Source organism: Notothenia rossii, assembly GCF_949606895.1.
Source record: "Notothenia rossii genome assembly, chromosome: 9".
Classification (NCBI taxonomy): Eukaryota; Metazoa; Chordata; class Actinopteri; order Perciformes; family Nototheniidae; genus Notothenia; species Notothenia rossii.
The window spans coordinates 6,468,481-6,493,251 of record NC_136907.1 but is presented as its reverse complement, the minus strand read 5'-3'; the positions used below and the strand labels follow the sequence as shown (position 1 = coordinate 6,493,251).

At 40.6% G+C, this 24,771-nt stretch overlaps 2 protein-coding genes across 2 annotated transcripts; both read left to right on the top strand.

The window, feature by feature from the left end:
* Positions 1–926: 926 nt before the first annotated feature.
* Positions 927–4,285, top strand: LOC307018425 (uncharacterized protein). The gene is made up of 2 exons (XM_079648659.1): positions 927–1,257; positions 3,044–4,285. Exons 1-2 carry the CDS (start codon positions 951–953, stop codon positions 3,736–3,738), a joined length of 1,002 nt encoding a protein of 333 aa, XP_079504785.1. The 5' UTR covers positions 927–950; the 3' UTR covers positions 3,739–4,285.
* A 578-nt stretch (positions 4,286–4,863) lies between these two features.
* On the top strand, positions 4,864–6,239 carry LOC307020025 (histone H3.2). The gene has a single exon (XM_079651113.1). The coding sequence runs from the start codon at positions 5,191–5,193 to the stop codon at positions 5,599–5,601; it is 411 nt and encodes a 136-aa protein (XP_079507239.1). The 5' UTR covers positions 4,864–5,190; the 3' UTR covers positions 5,602–6,239.
* The last annotated feature ends 18,532 nt before the right edge of the window (positions 6,240–24,771 follow it).

The following is a 24,771-nucleotide window of genomic DNA, read 5'->3' as shown; positions in this document are numbered from 1 at the left end:
AAATAATTAGTTTAATATTATATCTTAACCCTGCAAAATATTAACTGTTTGAAAAGTGATGTAAAGTAATTAAGTACATTTACTCAAGAACAATTTTTACTTGAGTATTTCCATTTCATGCTACTGTGTACTTCTACTCCACTACAATTCAGAGGTAAATGTTGTACCTTCACTCCACTACTTTTATTGAATACCTTAAGTTACTTTACAGATTTGGATGAATGATGTGAAATATAATCAAGTGTTAAATCAGACTTTAGTTCCACCTGGAGTAAATCCACCAGCTACCCTGCAGTATACAAAGTCAATCAAACTAGCTGCACCTTTACCAGCTTTGATAACACTTTAATGATCAATCATTATAAAACATATCATATATATTATTCTGAAATGGACCAATCTGCACAATCACTACTTTTACTTTTGGTACTCTAAGTATATTTTGATGGTAATACTTTTCTACTTTTACTTGAGGAACATTTAGAATACAGGACTTTTACTGTAACAGAATATTCCTACACTCTGGTACTTCTACTTTTACAAAAGTACAAGACCTGAGTACTTCTACTTTACTCAAGTACAAGATCTGAGTACTTCTCCCACCTCTGGAAATAATAGATACATGTATATGATCTCAAAAGTATTTTTGTAATACTTTAAATCTAATGTTAATTACAGAGAGGGATGCTGAATGGTCTCATTTGAATTATAAATGTAATCAAGCATATGAGGGTTTTATTACATATTAACGGTCGTTTAATCATCAAATTCTTATAAGAATTATATACTTTTCGCCCCTGAATGTTAATGTAGTGGCTGCAGCGTTGGCCCCGCCTAGCAGCCTTCCCGCTCTCCGTCTTCTCTTAGGTCCGCAGTGAATATTTAAATATTGCCGGTCAAACTGCATCTACCCATTCGTTCTGAACGACCCGACCCAACAAGACTTGAAAATGAGTGGAAGAGGAAAAGGAGGAAAGGGACTCGGCAAAGGAGGCGCCAAGCGTCACCGTAAAGTTCTCCGTGATAACATCCAGGGAATCACCAAGCCCGCCATCCGCCGTCTGGCTCGCCGTGGCGGAGTGAAGCGTATCTCCGGTCTGATCTACGAGGAGACCCGCGGGGTGCTGAAGGTCTTCCTGGAGAATGTGATCCGTGATGCCGTCACCTACACCGAGCACGCCAAGAGGAAGACCGTGACCGCTATGGATGTGGTGTATGCCCTCAAGAGACAGGGCCGCACTCTGTACGGCTTCGGAGGTTAAATACTCAACATCTGACAACAAAAACACAAAGGTCCTTTTAAGGGCCACCCATATCTTCACATTAGAGAGCTCCATTCCCTCATGATACCGCATTAGTGAGCACTAGAAGTTGTTGCAGGCGAGAGTTGTTTTGTCTTCTCTGAAATATCATGTGCAGGATCAAAATGTAAATAAAACTACTTGAATAACATCCCTTGCAAATGAATGCAGGACATACTGTATGTAAACACCGCGAGGACTGCTTTGTGGTCTAAACCATAACTGATATATTAGTCAAAATAGATAACAATGCTTATATATTTTTAACTTAAAAGTGTAGGAATAATATCAGAGCATTATTGGAATCTGCTGACTTGTAGAGTTGATCTGAATAAATTGTTGAAATCGGAAGTACTCACACAGTAAATACAGGTATATCTATATATAATACAGGTTTGCAACTCGCATATCATATAAATATTACTGCATAGACTATTCTGCAGTTTCTGTTTCGATTATTTTATTCTCTTGTATGATCTTATCTGTCTTATTGTGTTGCTCTGTTGGAGGAGCCTGTGAACTAAGATTTTCATTCTCATAACTGCACTGTAGCTCACATGACAAAAGCCTTGAATCTTGAAATATCTCAATACATCAGAATATTGTGGAAAAGTGGGTCTCATATGGATTCATTTCACACAAAGTGAATTATTTAAAATGTTTGAAGTCTTGATGATTACGGCTTATATTGTATATAATTGTAATATTGACTATTGTAGAGTCAGTGTCAAACTGGTCAGCTAATTAACTCAAAACACCTCCAAAGAGTTTCTGAGCCTTCAAATGGTCTCTCAATCTGATGATACACAATCATGGGGAAGGCTGCTGAACTGACCGTGGCCCAGAAGAGAGTCATTGACACCCTCCATCAAAAGGTCATTGATAAATAAACTAGCTGTGCAAAATTAAGTACATTGTTCTAAATTAACATTAAAAGAACACAATGTAAAAATGTTATTAAAATAGGGAAATTAAAGAAATGATATTATGTATGCACACATTTCATACATAGTGTGTGTAACATAAGGGAAACAATGTCAAGTTTACATTTACAGATCAGTGCCTCTTAAAAGCCACTCTTGTCATTTTATATATTTGAATTAGACCATTAAATCAGCATCAAGTTTTCTGATGAGTGTCAGTGAAACAGTTTAACTAAGCTGTATTTGCCACGCTGTTTGATTTATAATTAATAGCCTAACTTTGAATATTTAAATGAGTCCTCCTCACCTGGAGACATGTTCACAGCGAGCAACTTTAATGGGAAGCATAGTTAAACCGCACCCTATACCCCGGATCATCAGTGTGTTTGCTCCTACCAGAAAACTTCACTTTATTATAATATCATAAACAAAATACAGCTGTTTTTTACAGGGAGTCCCTGGACACACATGTGGGTCACTTGGAAACAGCTTTTATCAAAGATTTGGTGCATTTGAAATGTTTTCAGTAGAAGAATTAGAGGGATAAGCAGCTGAACAGTGCTGGCCACAGCGGGGGAAATGTGACGATTGGAAGCTCCACAAACACAATTCAGTGAGCATCAGAGCTATATATACTTTCAAAATGAAGTGAATCAAGTCTGCTATCAGTTCCATTAACAGTCAGCCTTCAGCACTTTTTCCACAATGAGTTTGGAGGCTTTTATCAGTGAAGAGAAAACACAAGTGGAAAAGTTTTCAGACTGCGGAGTGGCGCCACGGGCTTAGTTGAGTCTCCACGGTTCTCATGGTGTGTTTAAGGGCAGCCCCTGCTCTGCTCTCTCCAACAGTTCAGTCAGACTCGTGTTAGTGTGAGCAGGAACAGAAAACTTGAGCAGAAAATGGCAGAAGTCCCTCCAGCCGCTGCACCGGCCAAAGCCGCCAAGAAGAAGGTTTCCAAGCCGAAGGCAGCTGGCCCCAAAGTCAGCGATCTCATCGTTAAAGCTGTGGCCGCATCCAAGGAGCGAAGCGGCGTGTCTCTGTCCGCTGTCAAGAAGGCTCTGGCTGCCGGAGGCTACGATGTGGAGAAGAACAATTCCCGCGTTAAGACCGCCATCAAGAGCCTGGTCGTTAATGGGACTTTGGTCCAGATCAAGGGCATCGGAGCTTCCGGATCATTCAAGATGAGCAAGAAGGTTGCCGAGCCTAAGAAGCCCGCAGCCAAGAAAGTCGCTCCTAAAGCCAAGAAGCCCGCAGCCAAGAAACCTGCAGCGGCCAAAAAGCCCGCGGCAGGAAAGAAGTCTCCCAAGAAGGCAAAGAAACCCGCAGCAGCCATGAAAGCAGCCCCCAAGAAGGCCACCAAGAGCCCGAAGAAGGTCGCTAAAAGCCCCAAGAAGGTCGTTAAAAAGGCTGCAAAGAGCCCCAAGAAGGTGGTGAAAAAGGCCCCTGCTGTCAAGAAATCCCCCGCAAAGGTCGCCAAACCCAAAGCGAAGAAAGCAGCACCCAAGAAGAAGTGAGCTATCATTAGACTGATCTGACTAAGATCCACAAAAGGCTCTTTTAAGAGCCACCCATTTTGTCATTAATGAGCATATTTCTTGTGTCAATAACTGCAGTCAGAATAATATGAGAGACAAGATGCTAAACGTGTCTTAGTATGAACACGTTTGCTAATATGAATATGTTTTGATCTCAGACATCGAGACATTATGTGCAATTTGATAATAATGAATAACCTTAATATTCAAATAATGACATGGTTATTATACATAAGGGGCAATCCGATTAACAGAAACAGTACTGTTGAATATGTACAAAGTCCAGAAGGGTAGTTAGCGCTCTAACCAGCCAACAGCACACACAGCACACACTACACTCACCAGTCATACACAGATTAAAGCCATTATCTTCCTGTTTCTTTTGCTTTATTTCTGTTTCCAATCTTCAATTATTTTAATTTAAATGTTGCATTGATTGCTTTGTTCTGAAAAGGTAATTTATTTTATATGCAGACCATTTTTATAAAAATAAAACATAAATAAATAAATACATTAACAGCTGTCAGTCTGCAAAAGCACCCTGCATATATCTCATCCTTCTTTACCCTCCTCCTCCGACTATTCTTAAATAATCCATCCTCTTCCAATTACCGTTGTACAGTATTGGCCTTTCCTTCAATGTTTCCACCTCAATTCCTTTTATCCTTTAACATGTGTGTTTGAAAGTTATACAGAAATGTGCACCGAATATATTGGAAATGTCCTTTTTCCAGTTAAATATAGAATCAGATGTGTTTGTATATCAAACAGTGCTCACTGTGTAATTGACAACAGATGAAAAGCTTTAGTGTCTGCACTTTTTTCTCAGTTAATTCAATATGATTTCTTAATGTTATTGGTGTGTTTTAAGGTTACCACTTTTATTGTGTAAATGCATTTATAAACTCCTTTTCTTTTTTGTTTGTTAAACTAGATATTGTATTTGTTCTAGGGGAGATTTGCCTTTCAGAACAAGGTAGCATAGTCAGAGTTTTGGTTAACTCTGACTATGCTACCTTGTTGATGTATTTTGACAGAATACCTATTTTTAACCTTTCACTCAAGTACAAATGAAACAGTGTGGCTTTAACTGATATTTCTTAAAACAAATACTAGTTTATTATTTACAGAGAGTAAAAACAATCTGCTATCTTTGTTTAGTCTCACTTTAAACTAAACAAAGGTATTCAATCAGAGGCCTTTAGGGCAGCTGCTTTTCTTCTTATTCACTTGGATTTTTGGCGGTGCAACTTCTGTTGAGAAGAGGTTTCGTTTTTCAAATTACTTTCGTCGAATAGTTGATGAGCTACAGCGCACGTGTCACCTTCCCTGGGCCAATCAGCGCTGACCTGACTCCGGCAGTTCCTTTATAAAGCCGCTGCTCTCGGCGAGAGTTATACTGTCTTCAACTGTGAACACAGAGAAACTGCAATGGCAAGAACCAAGCAGACCGCCCGTAAGTCCACCGGAGGCAAAGCCCCCAGAAAGCAGCTGGCTACCAAGGCAGCTCGTAAGAGCGCCCCGGCCACCGGCGGTGTGAAGAAACCTCACCGTTACAGGCCCGGTACCGTGGCTCTGAGAGAGATCCGTCGGTACCAGAAATCCACCGAGCTGCTGATCCGCAAGCTGCCCTTCCAGCGCCTGGTGAGAGAAATCGCTCAGGACTTCAAGACCGACCTGCGCTTCCAGAGCTCCGCTGTCATGGCTCTGCAGGAGTCCAGCGAGGCTTACCTGGTCGGCCTGTTCGAGGACACCAACCTGTGCGCCATCCACGCCAAGAGGGTCACCATCATGCCCAAAGACATCCAGCTGGCCCGCCGCATTCGCGGAGAGAGAGCTTAGACTGACCCGAAGCCAGCCCATACAAACCCAAAGGCTCTTTTAAGAGCCACCTCACTCTTCACTAAAGTGCTCATTCCTCCATATTTTGACATTTGTTACCAAACAACAGAAACATGTTTGTAGAAACATGAATTATTAGTTTAGTAATGACAAAGTTACATGGTTGGGGATAATGACTCGTTCAGACATTGGTTAGATAGTCATTCTATGCACAATTTCTCATTTAGTGTGGGACTTGTTTCCTCTACATCTCATTAACACTTTGAATCGTGTCCGTTAATATCCAGCATTAAATCAACTTAAGCTCTACATAATTAAGTTTGCAATCATAAACACTAATACAATGTTCCCCTTGTCCACTATTGGTCAGTCACGGTGTTACAGTATAACTGGAGTCATGACAACTGGCGGCATCCTGTTAAGTTCGTCACAGGGATCCGGGGCGTGTCCATTGTGGACTTACCAGGAAATAAACATGTCGATCGCCTCGTTTTGTCGTTTACATTCATCTTTTGCTATATCTGCCTTCCTAATATGACTTTGATGCACATTCACCACTCCTATGTGAGGTTGTGGGTGAGAGGTCGATATCGTGACGCTTACAGGGAGGTATCGGAAATGAAAAAAGTAGGTGACTGTGTGGATGCCTGTTCAAAACATTGCAAACTTGAATAAATCATTTAAATTATATATTTGTGTCCGACTTTCATTTGTACATCGTTCTTAATTTGATGTGTAGTAGCTTTGATAGCTGTCCACACCTTCAAACAGCCTAAAAGTAAAACACAAGTTGTTTATTCACAGCCCGAAAGCAGCATCGAGATGATCATCTGTGACAAATTGTGATCAGCTCCGATTAAATTGTGATATCAATTCCGTAGCTCTTCTCCAGCGAGCAAGTTTTTTTGTGAAATACCTGTATCCCTCTCATCAGAATAAGACTCTACACCAGGGGTGCCCACACTTTTTTGGCTGGTGAGCTACTTTTGAAATGACCAGCTCACCGAGGTCTACCAACCAAAAATAAAATCCCAAATTGCAAGGGTTGCTGAATAACACGTTTTATTTATACATGGGATAACTACAACAGGGCTCCAACAAACGACCATTTTGATAATCGATTAATGAAACGATTAATCCACTATTCGGACTATTACTGCCTTGCACAATTTCTCAAGCGCTCTTATTTGGCCATCAACTTTTAGATTTAGCTTGAGGTTGTTTTAGGCATGTGGAAACTAACAATGAAGACAATAAAGATGAATACTTGATTCAAAAATACATATATTATTAAAATAACTTAACAAATTGTGAACACAATTAACATTGCTTTTTATTTAAATAGAAAAAATAATATTTCACATCAAAAGAAACAATGTTTTAACAAATCGTATTAAATAATCTGATGACAGAACTTTAAACAGAATAGCTGAAACTTTAACAAAATAAAGAGTAACTCAGTTACATCTAATCCTTAACACATGTTTGTATAATTGTGTTAACTCCGTGTGTTGCTGTTAGCATACATAATACCTGACGTAGAAAAGTTACTCGTGGATTGGGCTACAGAGCTACTAGAAAGACAGTCGAACCCGGTGCACTTTTGCTAAATGTTTAGACAAATTGCTCGTGTTACCGCCCTCACATGCTAAACACTCTTGGCAAGGAGCATTGTCCACCTCAAGACGGGTAACATTTAACCACACCTTGGAGCGCTTCTCTCCGCCATCTAAACCGTGTGTTGCTGCATGTAGCAGCTGCGTGTGTGTAAACTGCCCCGCTTCCTCGCACACAGACGAGGGAGAGAGAGATCTCGTCTGGATTGGAAAAGTCGAAAATACACCGACCATAGACGCATTTGTTTGTCTTTTTGAATGTTAGAAACGAGTTGGCGACGCTAAGACTAAGAGATAATGTTTTTGTAGCAATAATACATGACCTTTCTCTTTCTAAACTCGCTAATCGGAGGGAAGTCGCTGTCATATGCCTTGCCTCCGATAATGCCTCTCCACGTTACCTTACTTTGGCAGGGCGACGCTGGCTTTACAAATAAGACAAATAACCTTTGAATGTGACATCACAAAAAAAGATTCTCCCTCCCATTCTGTGTGGAAGTGGTATGTCTTCAGCTTTTTGCTCGGCCCTGCACTCATTTTGTTGTTTGTCTCTTTAACTTAAATTTGAGTTTTCCCGGCACTTGACTGATTTTGTATCGCTTTGCATTCTGGGTTAACAGACAATCAAGTAAACTCCTGAATTAAGTGGCAGGGAGGCCAAGGGAAGAGGGATCAAAACCTGTTTTGTCTATTTTAACGGAGATGGATTTTTTTTTTTTATGAATGACTCGCGATCTACCAGCATAGAGAGGCGAAGTCCCGCCCATCTACTTCCGACCCATGGGACCCCGGAAGCGGAAAATTATACATTGACGTCAATGGAGAGAGAAAAGTCATCTTTCGATCCCGTTTGAATTGGGCCACGAATGACACATATGATGTTTGTCAAATTAAAAGAACATTTTGCAAGTCAAAAAAATAAAAATGTGTCGTAAAACTGTGAAGTTACAATTTTTTTTGTGTGAAACCGCTCAGTGAACTACAGGTCTCTGGTCTCGCACAATACGCGTCACCATCACAAAGATGGCTGTCACGTTAGTAAATTTCACCTGTTTCTTTCAGAATGAGGCGAAAAAGTATAAAACGAGGTGAAAATCACTACAAGTCTGGGCATGTTGAGAGCTGTACACGAAAGGGAGCGGTTCTGTAAGAGTCAGCATGCGGGACCGGCTTTACAAGGTTTAAGTGAGTAAATGAGTGGAATGTTTAAGGTTAATGTCAGCTAGCTAACAAGGTACACTAACATGTTTTGTTTTAGCAACTATTTTTCTCCTTAAGAACTTCGTGGTGTCTGTGTATGCCGTGGATAACATTAGTGTTCACAAGAACAAGATACACTCCCGTGTTTTGTTTTAGTTGCTCTTCAGATTGAAGCGGCCAGTTTTATATCGACTATATATGCAGGGCCGCCTTAATGCACGGGCTGACCTGGGCTGAAGCCCAGGGGCCTACGGAGATCGGGGGCCTATCATGAGCCAATTAAAAAAAAAAAAAAAAAAAAAAAAAAAAAATATTATTTTTTTATTTCGGGTATTTTTTTATTTTTTTTAAATGAACAAAGTCTTGGCTTTGAGAATATGAAACTTTCATTTCCAAAATCACACGATAAATACATTTTTGAATCTTGTAAAGGGAAGACGACAGCTCTCCCTCGCCACTCTGCTGTTCCACAGCGCCGCCCCCCCTCCCTCCACTGAAATTATTATTGTAAGACGTATAGTAATGATAGATAACACAGCAAGGTCCGTTACAGTTTGTTTTCATCTGATTTAAAAAAAACAAAGTCTTGGCTTTCAGAATATTAAACTTGTTTCGGCAAATTCAGATGATAAATACAACTTTGAAGTTTGTGACGGCATAATTACAAGCGGAGAACTTAGTAACATAACGTCACAGCAGGCATAACAACAGCCGGTGTTTCTCGTGAATGTTTTCCCCGGGAAACAAACACAATACACACAAACGCAAATATACACAAACACACACACGTCAGAATGAGAATATGTTTCACATGTGACTTATTCAAATTGCGAGTGATTGAGAGAAGAAAAAGTTTGAGAGTGGCGCTCGGAAAAGGAAATTGTTGAGGGAAAAGGAGTTTCGAGACAAGCAGCTATTACAAAAAATGCCGAAGCTTACAGGTTATTTTAAACCTGTAGGCCAGGATGAGGAGGAAGGACAGATGAGTTCTGTACCGAGCGGTAGCGGTGCCGGCCGCGGGGCCTCGGAGCCAAGTAGGCCGTCTGGTTCTGATAGCGATGGAGTAGCGGGAAAGGAAAAACAGACAGGAGGGACATTATCTGTTGGAGGAGATGGAGAGGACGACGAGGACTTGCTACGTGGAGGGGAGCCAACGGCAACCGGACAAATACATGAGGGAGGCCCGATACGTCACTCATCTGGAGGAGAGGACCAGGCGCTTGTAGAGCAGAGTGGAGAAGTGCGCTCACAGAGCCTGCCGAGGCTATAAATGACTTTGATTTGTTGTTTAAATAGGGGGGCCTACAAAAACTATCAGCCCCAGGGCCTGATGGCAGGTTAAGCCGGGCTTGTATATATGTGTGATCTCCTTTTTACATCTCGTTGTGTCATTTGAGTTTATTTGCTGTGTGTAGATTCAAGGATTTTGGTTATCTTGTCCAGGGATGCAAACTTGTCACCTTTCGGCGAAATTCTTCGTTTTGAATCCAAAATAGGTCGTTTGTGTGATTCATGTAGATCTGCAATACAAATATTTTGGGGTATGGGAGGGGGTCTGGGACCCGGATTAATGTGCGGCCGCGAGCTTTTTTTATATATTATAATGAAGCGCGAGCTGTGTGCTCGAGTCTTCCTGCCTGTCGGCTATGCTAATGATGTATAATAAGCCTCTGCTGCTCGGCGATGATGGTCTAGCTTCAGCAGCTACATTACCTACGGTGCGTTCGTTAATATTAACTGTGGTTAATAGTAGTCACTGTGGCACAGACTGGACCGCTGGTGAACAGCTGTTAGAACGGGCCGTTCAGGTGTTCAGAGTAGAGCTCCCTGTCGAAGCGGCAGAGCGTGATGTGCACTGAAAAGTTTTTTTTTTTCCCGTTGCGATATTATCGTTGAGCTAGCTAACTAGCATACATTGTCACTATCTGCTAACGTTAGCTTTAGCCTTCGTTTTCTAATCGTTTTTTTCATAGGCTATAAACAGAGGTGGTATAAGTATATATCTTGTACTTGATTAACAGTAGAAGTACTCAGTTCTTGTACTTGAGTAAAAGTAGAAGTAGCCTACTCAGATCGTGTACTCTACTTGAGTAAAAGTAGAAGTAGCCTACTCAGATCGTGTACTCTACTTGAGTAAAAGTAGAAGTAGCCTACTCAGATCGTGTACTCTACTTGAGTAAAAGTAGAAGTAGCCTACTCAGATCTTGTACTTGAGTAAAAGTAGAAGTACCAGAGTGTAGGAATACTCTGTTACAGTAAAAGTCCTGCATTCCAAATGTTCCTCAAGTAAAAGTAGAAAAGTATTATCAAAATATAGTGAAAGTAGCGACAGTAAAAGTAGTCATTTTGCAGATTGGTCCATTTCAGAATAATATGATATGTTTTATAATGATTGATCATTAAAGTGTTATCAAAGCTGGTAAAGGTGCAGCTAGTTTGAATGACTTTGTATACTGCAGGGTAGCTTTTGGACTTACTCCAGGTGGAACTAAAGTCTGATTTAACACTTGATTATATTTCACATCATTCATCCACATCTGTAAAGTAACTAAAGGTAATAAATACATGTAGGGGAGTAAAAGTACACCATTTACCTCTGAACTGTAATGGAGTAGAAGAACAAAGTAGCAAAACATGGAAAAACTTAAGTAAAGTACAAGTATCTCAAAATTGTGCCCAAGTATAGTACTTGTTGAGTTGATGAACTTAGTTACTTTACACCAGTGGCTATAAAGATAGAAAGACTAAGCCTTGCACAGAGGCATGAAAATACATTTTCAAAATGCTCAACAGTGCTGCCAAAATTATAAACTGACTGCTACACAATTAAAATAAATGCTTTTTATATATTTCTATTAGATGTGACTCTATGGCGTTTCTATTATTATTAACACTGCTGCTTTAGTTGTTCTGACGATATTCTGTGGGGTCGGGGGGCTCGGATCCTTGTCACCTTTTTCATACCTGATGAGTTTGCATTCCTGTTGTCAATTTGTTTGGTTATCTAGACACAGCTGTGTGTGACTCCCTCTGGTACACTGGTATGTGTTCTCCTAATATAGAGAGCATTGATTAATTCATAAACTACACACTGACTCTAGATCCTGACCAAATCCTTTTTTGTTGATCAAATGTTTTTCAAAAATGTATTGTATATTATATAAAGCTGCACATCACAGACCGGAGTCTCTGCTACTGTGAACCACGAAGGAGGCGATCATCATCCCCATCCCCAAAGACCCTGCATGGCATGGAAATCTCCTCCTCCTGGAACAATTCTACACCCAGCATATGCTCCCTGTGTTGGCCAGTAGAGAGGAGGACATTTAAATAAACATATTCTTAACACCCTCAGACTCTGCGTTGTGTTTCGTCTGTGTGATGGGGGGTTATGCAGAGGGGAGGAAAACAGGACACAGCAGATTGGGATTGTGGTGGAGATGCTGAGCAGTTATTTAATTGTTGCATGTAATTATTATTATACTGCATGCTTCTTAGTTATTCCATCTCTTGCTGTATAATGGATCTGTATGTAACTCTATATTTACTTGTTATCTACCACTTTCTTCTACATCATACACCATCATTATACATGGTGTATATAGGATATATATATATATATTTGTATAAATATCTGTAAATTGTATAATTTTATTTTTCGTATTTGGGATTTCTCTTTTGTCCACTCAAATACACTTGGCCCTTTCTCTTTTCCATGTGGAAAATGGCAGCTGCATATTCTGCTTTTCTCATCTGGCTCCCTGTCTGCTCATCTACAATGAGACAATTATATAATGAATTACTAATAATCATTTAAACCTGTTATTACCAATATTTCACAAATTCTTCATGTAAACTTAAGAGCACAGCTGTATGTTGAGTATGTCAGCTTTGCTTGGTTCATCTTACTGGGGGGGGGGGGGGGGGGGGGGGGGGCAGCTACATGGATGTTGGTGCAGTCCACAATAATTTTGCAGTTGAAGGCAGAATGAATTTATTATTGACTCAGAATGAAGCACAACTTCATGTCATACAATACATTGACTTTATTTTTAATTGTGTAAAAAAATATGAGCATTGATTAGCAAGCAGGACCTGCAGGAACAGAGAATGGTGATGGATGGAGCTGGGAAGAGAGAAGAATAAAGAAATTAGATCAACTTTATTATCGGATATTAAAAATTCAATTTCAAAACAAGTTGCCGCTCCTACAGTTTTCTAGTATGTAAAGATGATTTCACATGACCAATGCAAAATATCCCACTCAATACATGTGTGTCTCTGGGGGGTGCATTGTGCCTTTGATGTATATAAATAATATACCATAACCAAATACTATTACGTACAGTGGAAATCAGGTTGCCAGAGCAGGTCAGTGTGCATGTTCCTCAGGGTCTCAGCAGTTACAGGTGAGGTAAAGAAAATAAAAGAGAAAAACTTGACTATGTTCCATGCAAAACATGTATATTACCTGATATGTTTGGTTCAACGACTCCTGGTCCTTTCATAAGACGGGAAGCGATAGAACGAGCAAGTGGTATGATCTCTTTTGTGATTACAACCTCGTACAAAGCACACAGGCATCTTGTAAAAGTGAATTTATTGGAGCAATCTCTTATATTTATTGGAGGGAATAAATCAGTCTTCTTCTTCCTCTTTGCTTTGCGAGCCGCAACCAGTCTTGGAGCATTATCGCCTATGACATCACTTACGCGACCCAGAATGCATTTGGGATTTGTAGTCTTTCTAGTTGCGTATTTTTCATAGTCTTATATTTCAACAGTTTTACGACAAAATGTGACTTTTTTTGCATGGAAATTATTGCTTAAGATTGACAAACATCATATGTGTCATTCGTGGCACAATTCAAACGGGATCAAAAGATAACTTTTCTCTCTCCATTGACTTCAATGTATAATTTTCCGCTTCCGGGGTCCCATGGAGGCTCCCGGAAAGGGAGGGACTTCGCCTCTCTATTGCCCCCGCGGTCGACGTACTGGGCACCTCTGCTCTACACTGTGCAGGAAAACAAATTACATACATGAAAATAACCTTGATGCATAGCCTGGAATGAAACAAACAAACTATCTTCCATTGCTAATAATAATGATATGTCACAGTAACGGTAAACCACAGAAAAGTCCAGAATATACTAAATAAATTAACTGAGCAGATCATAATAATATTTCTAATTGTGCATATGTCACTCCGGGTTTACTGTGAATGTTTTTGGGTTAATGTCCCGATGTGACATCAGTGTCACAGCGATATTTATCTCATTTGTTACATAACAATTTGATCAAGACATGTTTCCACAACAGGTTAAATGTAATCAGAATCACAATACCTTTATTCGCCCCACAGAGGGGACATTTGTTACAGCAGAAAAGAGACAGATTAATGTTTAACAAAGGACATGTCATGTAAGGATTTTTATTATTGTGTTGTACTTTTAGGCTGTCTGAAGGTATGGACAGCTATCAAAGATACTATACATCCCATGAAAAACGGTGTACAAATGATGGTCGGACACACATTTCTAATTTAAATGATTTATTCAAGTTTGCAATGTTTTGAACAGGCTCTACACAGTCACCTACGTTGTCATTTCCGATACCTCCATGTAAGCGTCACGATATCCACCTCTCACCCACAACCAAGCTGCTTGTTGATTGGCCGTCTTGAGCGTATCTCTCATCGTCCAATCGCTGGAAAGCTTAGGGTGCGTATCTCTCATCGTCCAATCGGTGGAAAGCCTAGGGTATGTTTCCTTATGTCACAGAGAACTCCTCTTTATAGTGTTTCTTCAAAAATAAAAGTATGTAATGTCTTGTTGCTTTGTTTGTCTGCCCGTGGACTTTGTTGTGTGTAGAATATATGATATTCAATAACATTTTAATAAAATGCAGGTGCATTATACTTGTCTTTTTTCAATTGTAAATGTTATTTGGGGTTTTTATTACATATTAAGGAACCTTTTATCATCAAACCTTTAGTATAAAGCCTGCGCGAATTAGATAAACAATATTTAAAATAAACAAAATGTTGGAAGATAATGTGGAGGCTGCAGCGTTGGCCCCGCCTAGCAGCTTTCCTGCTCTCTGTCTTCTCTTAGGTCCGCAGTGAATCTATAAATACTACTGTCAAACTGCTCCTAACCATTCTTTCTGAACGACCAGATCTAACAAGATTCCAAACTTAGTGGAAGAGGAAATGTCACAGTCACTGATCATTATGCGATTCGACGATTCGACAGTCACTATATCGGATGGCTGCTCACCATGCGATGCGACAGTCGCTATATCGGATGCCTGCTCATTGTGCGAGGCGACGGTCGCTATATCGGATGGCTGCTCATTGTGCGAGGCGACAGTCGCTATATCGGATGCCTGCTCATTGTGCGAGGCGACGGTCGCTATATCGGTTGCGTACTCATTGTGCGATGCGACAGTCGCTACATCGGTAGCCTACTCATGCGATGCGACAGTCGCTATATCGGTTGCCTGCTCATGCGATGCGACAGTCGCTATATCGGATGGCTGCTCATTGTGCGAGGCGACCGTGACACTTAACTGTCATGATGAAAGTAATAACGGTCCTTCTAACACAGAATGTAAGGAACTCTTAATAAATAGTGATGATAATGAGCTGTTAATGAACAGTGATGATGAGGAGCTGAACAGTGATGAGGAGGAGCTGTTAAAGAACAGTGATTATGTAGACAAGCTCTTAATGAAAAGTGACGATGAACAGGAGCTGTTGGTTATAAAAGTATATTATGTGGGGAAATAAAAAATAATACATTTTGTGACTTGTGTGGTGACCACGTATTGATACACTGGTTCATAATTCACACATGGAACTACAATTGGGGTTTTGTTTCCACACGGACCTGTTGTGTGTTCCTTATATATATTGTGTGCCCTCCTGGCTCTTCCTCTTGTCGTCCCGGGCTGCGACCCGACAACATGTCCTTTGCAGCTCTCTATTAAAGACAACTTTGCACCTTCGATGCACCGCCTCTGACTCCCTATCTCTCGGCACTACATTGGTGACCCTGACATATAAGTCTCGCAGAAGTTTCCGAGACGGACCCGAACACGGCAAAGGAAACTCAGGTTTCTTTCTCGAAATGCCGGGGATTTTTGGAATCGTCCGTTGCTGCCACCGGCACGCGGACTGAGGCTCGGTGCACGCCTCGCAGAATGGCTGGGGACGTTGCTCGCCATTCCCGCATCGGTCTTCCAACCAACAGGGAGACGATGCACGACCCGCTGGGTAGGGATGAACCCGATTGCTACCTCCTGGGGCTGTTTTCTTCTGCTCGTGCGGCTGCACGTCCAGGCTGCGCTAGCCTTCGACGACTAGCAGCTAACCTCGTTAGCTAACGGCTACGGCTAGCGGCTACCGACGGCTGCCAGCTAGCGGCTAACGGCTAGCTGCTAACGGCTATCGACCTATTGAGTTTTTTTTTTTTTGTTCCCTGGTGCCTGAGAGGAGGTTCGACCATGTCTGGTCGGCCTCGTGTGGATCCTCTCACGATTTCACCTACCTTTTTTGGACCGTGGACAGTACGGCCCTTTTTGAGCTTTTTCTGGTGCCTGAGAGGAGGTTCGACCATGTCTGGTCGGCCTCGTGTGGACCCTCTCGCCGTTTCATCACCTCGACGGCGGCTTCTGACGCCACCCGCGCTCTCATCGTCGCCTGGGTGGCACGCTTCTGGACCCCGTCTCGCCTCGGCGGTTTCGGACATCGCCCATGCCTTTATTGGCCCGTGGGTGGCGCGCTCCGGGACCCTGCCTGGCCTCTTCCTTCGCCTCGGCGGTTTCGGACGTCGCCCATGCCTTCATTGGCCCGTGGGTGGCGCGCTCCGGGACCCTGCCTGGCCTCTCCTCTTACCGCGGCTCACGGTTGGCCTCGACGGCAGCTTCGGACGGCGCTCCGTCTGGCTTCTCCCCTGTCCACGGCTCCTTCCTCCCGGGGTGACTGCTCCTGCCTTCCTGGGATTCCGCTCCGTCCTTCCGGAGGTTTCATGCCCGCCGCCGCCGTGCCTTCGCCTGCGGCCGGGCAGCGCTTTTTCCTGCTGGGTTCGCCACGACACCTACTGCAGCCCCCTTACAACGGCCCGTTCGGCCCGCCCCCGGTGGGGGTGCCCTCGCCCTCGTTAGGGTCCCTACCCTCTCATGCGGCCTCCTTTCGTCGGCCCGTTCCATGGCCCGGTCCTCAATTGCGACCCCGCCCTCCTCGGCCCCTGTGGTGCTTCCTCCACGGACGCGAGGATTTATTTTGCCATATTTGAATTCTGGGGGGGCTTGTGTGGTGACCACGTATTGATACACTGGTTCATAATTCACACATGGAACTACAATTGGGGTTTTGTTTCCACACGGACCTGTTGTGTGTTCCTTATATATATTGTGTGCCCTCCTGGCTCTTCCTCTTGTCGTCCCGGGCTGCGACCCGACAACATGTCCTTTGCAGCTCTCTATTAAAGACAACTTTGCACCTTCGATGCACCGCCTCTGACTCCCTATCTCTCGGCACTACACTTGTCTTTTTTCAATTGGAAATGTTATTCAGAGGTTTTATTACATATTAACCAAGCGGCAAACTGATTTATCCCAACTTTATTGATACCAATTGGGGAAAGATTTACGCTGCAGCAGCAAAAGACAAGGCATTATATATTAGACCAGGGGTGGGGAACCTTTTTCCTCTCAAGGGCCATTTACATTTTTTAAACATACTCCGAGGGCCGTACAAATTATTGACCTCTGCTTAAAAATACTAAAATCACAGCCCATTCATTTAGCCTTTCTTTCATGCTGTGCAAAGAAAAAGCAAACTCTTAATCCAGATATTTTACCATGACTCGTGCATGCATTCACGTGCACGGTTGTGGCATGACCACCAAAACAGAAAGTATATTGGACACAAGATATGTGCAAATGTATTTCGTTAACTATCCATGTTGACGTGATTTAATAGTGGGGGGGGGGGGGGGGACCTAACCTCCTCTAGGGGGGTCCTCACCTCCCCGGGAAGATTTTTTTTTTAAATGTTGAAATTAAAAGCATCAATCTGGTGCACTTTGAGAGCAACATTAGGAGATCTATGGATACATCTCTCAACACCCATATGAAACAGAACTGGAAGCCGATTTATTTTTCTTTATGGATATTTTACAAATCACTCCCCTTTCAAACTGTATTCTTGTTTATTAATAACAACTTTTATTTACTGTCATATAGTATTTTATACCTGTTGTTTTTTAGAACTATAATGATCATATAAAGATGTGCCTTTACCCCACTGGTTGGAGAAAAAGCTTCTTATATTCGTTAGCATAGCTAGCTAACCAGATGCTAATAACAACAAAGTTATTGACTGTATGATCAGTATGACAGATGAACAGATCGCCACTGGGTTTACAACTAAAGACACAGCCACGCAGAAACTGCGGCATGTGTACGGCTCCTTTTGGGTACTGCAATTTTTGGAAATGCCAAAGTGACGTTCTGGTGCTCCCCTGCCATGCTCCCCTGTCAGACGAGACATATACCACGTGATGACACATTAGGCTCGTGTTGTGTTCAAGGACCCTGACCTTGGCCAGGAAAAACAGGCACTTCCCTGTTTAATTTTTTTGCGGTCTAGATTCCTTTAATTTTTTTCTTTTTTGCGTGTGTTTATAAATTACCTCGAGGGCCGTAGCAAATGGTCTCGCGGGCCGTATACGGCCCGGGGGCCGGAGGTTCCCCACCCCTGCATTAGACAGTTAAAAGACTAGAATTAAACAATCGAAAATGTAAACATCTTAAATAGAAATAAAATAGCATTACAAAAAGTAGAAAAATATAAATAGTGTGAACAGCTAACATATACATGTTAGGCTAATATTGCCTTCGTTAAAGAGCCTGTTGTCTATTGCTTTGAATTCTTTAAAACAAATATTATCTTCTTAAACCTGTATGTTAGTAAGGAGCGTCACATCCTAATGTTTATTGATATATTTAGAGGGAGGGGATGGGAAGGAAGGTTTCAAAATTCAGATTAGATACATTTCTACCATTTCTTTCATGCATGGTGGTTTCAGTAATCCCCTGGTAATTGAGGACACAAGTAATCTAAAGTACTAATGTAATCTTTATGACTTTCAGAAAGGACAGGAGACCCACAGCTGCCTATCAATGTTTGTCAACTGACAGCACAATGAGTCAAAGCAGTAGCAGCAGCAGCATGATGATGATGTTAAATCAATGTGTTGTTTTAGGAACATCCATTGTAAATAAATGGAATTCAATAAACATTGAATAGTATATCATGCAGTTTGTCTGTGCCTTTTCCTCTGTGTTGTCCTGGCATATCGTCTCCCCAACCCTGTCTCCTAAAAATTACGTTCCCACAGAACTAAACTGCATTCTCAATTACGTTTAGCAAGAAACGTATTTTCTCCCACGTTATGTTCGTTATGAACGCATCTCAAATACGTTTATTTTCTACATATCTTCTAGAAACATATTTTCTCCCACGTTACGTTTCTTATGAACGTATCTTAAATACGTTTATTTTCTACATATCTTTGCCATTTATTGTCTTACTTATAATAATGATAATAGTCATTTATAAATATCATTTTAGAGCACACATTTGAAATCAGTAGGCGAGGCTGTAATTTCGCCAGCTGTTACTCTCATGAGCGAGGCAGAAAATCATAGTTTCAACATGCCAAAAAGCTGCTGTGTCGTTTATTGCACCTCAAACATTAAAACAAAACCAGAGTTACGTGTTTCTGTACTTCCTCTAAGAAGAAAGGACAGTAAAAGAAGAGCTCTGTGGCATCAGGCTTGATCGCCGTTCAAATGACAGCGTTGGTTTCCTCAAAAGTGGGCGGGGCTGTAAAGTGACGTAGATTTTACTCTCATATGTTATTCAAAACCATTCTATTTATTCTAACGTAAGTTACATGCCAGTGTTTTATCTTTTTATTTATTTGTTTTTATTTAAAATCGTATAATGTCTGACTTTTTTTGCTGTCTGTGAGGAAAATAAATGGGGCTTAAAGCCTCAAAATACTGAAATCTGTATTTTTGAAAATCTTTTTTCCTTCTAATTTGTTATTCTTTTCTACATAACACACTGTTATTTACTCAACAATAACACACAATTATCCTTGTTTTTGTTTATTGTTTATGTTTAATTCTATGATCTTGGGCTTTCTAGCATGCTTTTTAGCCGTAAATAAAGTTCTGGACAAACTTGAAGAACTGCCGCCAAAACTGAATATGTGACGTGGATCATAAATATATCACCAATTAAACAACATCTTGCATTTCTTTTCACAAAATACGTCTCCTTGCAGTATCAATAGTAATTCGGCTGACTTTTATATTTGATCCAATTGGTAGTTAGGTTATATTTACACCATAACGGTGCACAGCTGATAGAAAATGACTTGTAGTTTTTAAAGATATTACTGATTTTCTTGTAATATAAGAATGTAAATACTGAGTTGAGAGAATAGTCAGGGGATTTGGGTGATGGGAGACACATCTATGGAATCACAATTTCGATAGCTTACCATTAAATGACAGATATACCTTTCTGTCTGTGATGTTTTACCAATCAGATATTAATGTGTAGAAGTAAAACATGAGAAATAGTATAGCAATATCCTGTACAATTATGTAAAAACATGAATAAAACTACACATCTTAATATGTTATACATACATAAGTCTCCTACACTAATAATACTAATAAATAAAGTTAAAGTTATTATTAGTATGCTGTGTGTACCTTGTGTGCACCGCCTAGTGGTTAAAGCGCGTTATTGAATTATTTTTGTTGAATAATGTTATTTTTGTTGAATAATGTTATTTGATGAAAAAATATTAAGAGTACATGCTTTCATAGGGGGAAAGTAGAAGGTCAATGATAGAAATATAGAATATAAAAAATCAAGAAGATACTGTAAGTGATCTCTACAATAAAACAGTTTAGTGCCGGATGTACAAAGATATTAATAGGAGGATGTGCAAAACAGACAAACTAATTAACCTTTATTAACACATTTAAGAATACTTTAGGTTAAGGTCTTCTTTCAAATAAGAAAAAAGCTTTGGGGGTATCTATCTACAGATAAATATTAAGCCTGACAAAGTACTAAACGTCTAATATATTGCTTTCCTGCAATGTTAACTATGTTGAAGCACTGATTTTAACTGATATTATACACATTAATTATACTCTTATGTATGTAGATAGTATAAGAAATGTGCAGAATTTGACAGTTTAATGGTGGAGGTATACATATATCGATAGATGTCTTGTAATGCACTGTTGAGGAACCTGTGACCCAAGTTTTTCATTCATTGCATAACTACACTGTAGTTGTATATGATATGTCAATAAACCTTAGAAATTATTGAAATCTTGAAAGGGATGTGCAAAATAGAAATGATATACAGTTTTTAATTAACTATTAGTAGAGAATAAAGAGTAAATAATATACTTTATAGAGATCTGTAGATAAATGTTTAGTCTTCTCAAGCATCAAATATCTCCTGATTGTTGGCACTTGACAATCACCATTCCCTGAATTTTAATCTGGTGTAACTAAAGTCTACTTTAAGGGTTATTTATATTTCACATCATTAATCAGAATCTGCAAAGTAACTAAAATAAATGTAATGGAGTCAAAATACCAGGTTAACGTCTGAATTTTAGTGGAGTAGAATTATAAAGTAACAATGAGCTGTCATGTGGGTAATGCTGCCCATTATGGATAACAAGCGATTTTCACCCATTTAGTAATTACATGTTTTAAATTTGTACACACCAATTTGTTTCCTATCGCCTAAACCTCCAGGGCTGTACACAGTTTAATACTGTCAACTTCTAATTTTGGGGAAACGAAAACGTCTTTTTAAAACTACAATTCTCAGTAGAGACGTGCGAGAACATGTTGCGAAACACAATAGCCAGCATGTGTAGTTCTCGGGGGCGTTCGAGTCCAGTTTGGAATAGTCTGCCGTGGTTTCGTTACATTTCAAAGAGCTTGACGCTCGGCGTAACCTTGGCACGCTGCCACTGGTACATCCAATCCCAGAGCTTGAAGATTAATCACGGGGTTTGTCAACGGGACTGTAGTCCCAAACGATAGCTGGGGATTGTGGGTAATGTAGTGTGTTCGGCCATCCTAAACTGAATTTTTTTCCGGATATCATATCGCATTAACAACACCACATCTGGCGTCACAGAGATTTTCTGTTACTGTCCTTTCTTCTTAGAGGAAGTACAGAAACACATAACTCTGGATTTGTTTTAATTTTTGAGGTGCAATAAACGACACAGCAGCTTTATGGCATGTTAAAACTATTATTTTCTGCCTCGCTCATGAGAGTAACAGCTGGCGAAATTACAGCCTCGCCTACTGATTTCAAATGTGTGCTCTAAAATGATGTTTATAAATGACTATTATCATTATTATTATAAGCAAGATAATAAATGGCAAAGATATGTAGAAAATAAACTTATTTAAGATACGTTCATAAGAAACGTAACGTGGGACAAAATATGTTTCTAGAAGATATGTAGAAAATAAACGAATTTGAGATGCGTTCATAACGAACGTAACGTGGGAGAAAATACGTTTCTTGCTAAACGTAATTGAGAATGCAGTTTAGTTCTGTGGGAACGTAATTTTTAGGAGACAGGGTTGCTTCAACAATGTCAGAATGAGCTTTCAATCCCTCTAACCTCTTTCACTAGTTAATCATTGATTGTTATAAATGCAGTCATCTGTTTTATTGCCAGCAGATATATCGGAAAGATGAACTTCGGAATCTGGAAGACTTTCAAGTTCTGACTCAAACATGTTTTTAACCCATTTGTTTCCTCTTTGTGATCATCTGACCGGTGTTCAATCTTAAACAATGACAGGCAAGGAAGATTGTTGGAAATGTACATTTCACATATTTAACACTATTTTAAGATTAAGCATTGAACATAAACAGGCCACTAATGCCAAATATAAGTATGCTGTCCGCTTCATTAAAAAAAATGAGGACACAATGAGGGCTGACTCACTTGCCAGAAAGCTGCTCAACAACAGTTGCTATGATTTCTGGAAAGAGGTCAAAGTCATAAACAGCTGTAAAACTCCCTCACCGTCTTCCATTGAAGGAGTGTGTGGGTCAGGCAGCATCGCAGAACTGTGGCGACAACACTATCATGAGTTGTTGAACTGTGTTAAGAGTGATGCATTGGTGGTTGAAAAGGTTGACTCCACTGAAAACGACAGTTAGATCAGAGGAAGTCTTCAACACTATAATGAATCTAGAAAATAACAAAGCTTGTGGCCCGGATCTCATCTCAGCCGAACACTTCAAATATGCCAGTCTTAAGCTTGCTCCTCTTCTTGCTCTGTGTCTTACTGGTTTCCTTAATCATGGTGTCTTCCCAGTTTCCATGTTATCTGTGCTACTTGTGCCAGTCTTCGAGGATAAAGCTGGGGAAATGGCATTGATAATTACAGACCTATTGCTTTAGCTAGCATTCTCTCCAAAGTGCTGGAGAAAATTATGTTGGATAGGCTGGAAAGGTATATTAGCACAGCTGACAACCAGTTTGGTTTTAAAAGAAAACACGGCACAGATATCTGTATTGTTGCTTTAAAAGAAAAAATATAGAAGCCATAATTCCACCATGTTTCTGTGTTTTATTGATGCTTCCAGGGCATTTGATAGACTGAATCATTTCAAATCATTTGACAAAATGTGCCAGAGAGGGATACCAAGTACATAATAAGGATCTTAGCCTTCTGGTATGCACATCAGACTATGCAGGTGAAGTGGGGCAATACTGTGTCTGAAAATGTTTATGTTGGTAATGGGGTCAAGCAAGGTGGGATTTGATCTCCTTTGTTGTTTAATCTGTACATGGATGATCTGTCTAGGAAACTGAACTTGTGTAAAACTGGCTGTGTCATCGGTGATATTGTTGTTAACCACCTTGTGTACGCTGATGATTTAATCATCTTCTCCCCGTGCAGTGCAGGCTTACAACAGTTTCTGAGGATTTGTTCCCAGTATGGCATTGATTTTAATATGAAGTATAACGCCAAGAAGAGTAGCATCAGGATTGTGCGAAGAGGATGAAAAGGCTGTATTTCCTAATTGTATTCTCAGTAGCAACATTCTTCTTGAGTGCAGTGAGATTAAGTACCTTGGTCATTATATCTCTGATGATCTCACAGATGACAAAGACATCCATAGACAATGCTGCAAACTGTATGCCCAGGCAAACTTCACAAGTGCTCTGTAGATGTCAAGGTATCACTTAAAGCTTTCTGTACACCATTGTACAAGGCTCACCTGTGGAGTGACTACAAGGCTCACCTGTGGAGTAACTACAAGGCTCACCTGTGGAGTGACTACAAGGCTCACCTGTGGAGTGACTACAAAGCTCACCTGTGGAGTGACTACAAGGCTCACCTGTGGAGTGACTACAAGGCTCACCTGTGGAGTGACTACAAGGCTCACCTGTGGAGTAACTACAAGGCTCACCTGTGGAGTAACTACAAGGCTCACCTGTGGAGTAACTACAAGGCTCACCTGTGGAGTGACTACAAGGCTCACCTGTGGAGTTACTACAAGGCTCACCTGTGGAGTGACTACAAGGCTCACCTGTGGAGTGACTACAAGGCTCACCTGTGGAGTAACTACAAGGCTAGCAGCATGCAAAAACTAAAAGTTGCATACAATGATGCTTTACGGTTGCTGGTGAGGGTACCAAGATGGCACAGTGCTAGCCAGCTGCTTGTTAACTTGGGGGTACCTACCTGTCAAGCCCTTTTAAGAAATGGAATATACAAATTCATGTGTTGCCGAGAAGTGTCAGACAATCGTGTTATCTCAATTTTAATTAACCCTATGAAGAGTTCTACTCGGTTCTCTTCCATGATTTGGAGACATTAGCGCAACAGCCTCTACAGACAGTGAGCATGTATGGCTAGCTGTGATCGGACTGATTTTATGTTTTTCATTTGGTTTAGCTTTTTAATCTTATTTATTGTGGTGTATTTTGTCCTTTTGTATGTGATATGGACCATGAGTCTCGAATAAAGATTGAATTGAATTGAATTAAGCTTCTTCATGACATTAAAGTCAAATGTGTGTTTCGATGAGCTTATATCCATTGAAGCTTTACAGCTCTCATTATCTTTAGACTTTGGTCTTATTGCATGCAGAAGGTCCAAATGACCAATCAGAACTGAGCATTCATCTTAGCCCTGTTCATCTTTTTTATTGCAGTACCTTTGAACTCAACGTTTTATTTCGACTTGTACTCCC

What these genes read in the sequence shown, in the direction of transcription:
- LOC307018425 (XM_079648659.1), top strand. Translation starts at nt 951, where the DNA reads ATGAGTGGAAGAGGAAAAGGAGGAAAGGGACTCGGCAAAGGAGGCGCC. An exon ending in CACTCTGTACGGCTTCGGAG is followed by an intron (nt 1,258 to 3,043) that starts GTTAAATACTCA and finishes GGTGTGTTTAAG; the next exon opens with GGCAGCCCCTGCTCTGCTCT.
- LOC307020025 (XM_079651113.1), top strand. Translation starts at nt 5,191, where the DNA reads ATGGCAAGAACCAAGCAGACCGCCCGTAAGTCCACCGGAGGCAAAGCC.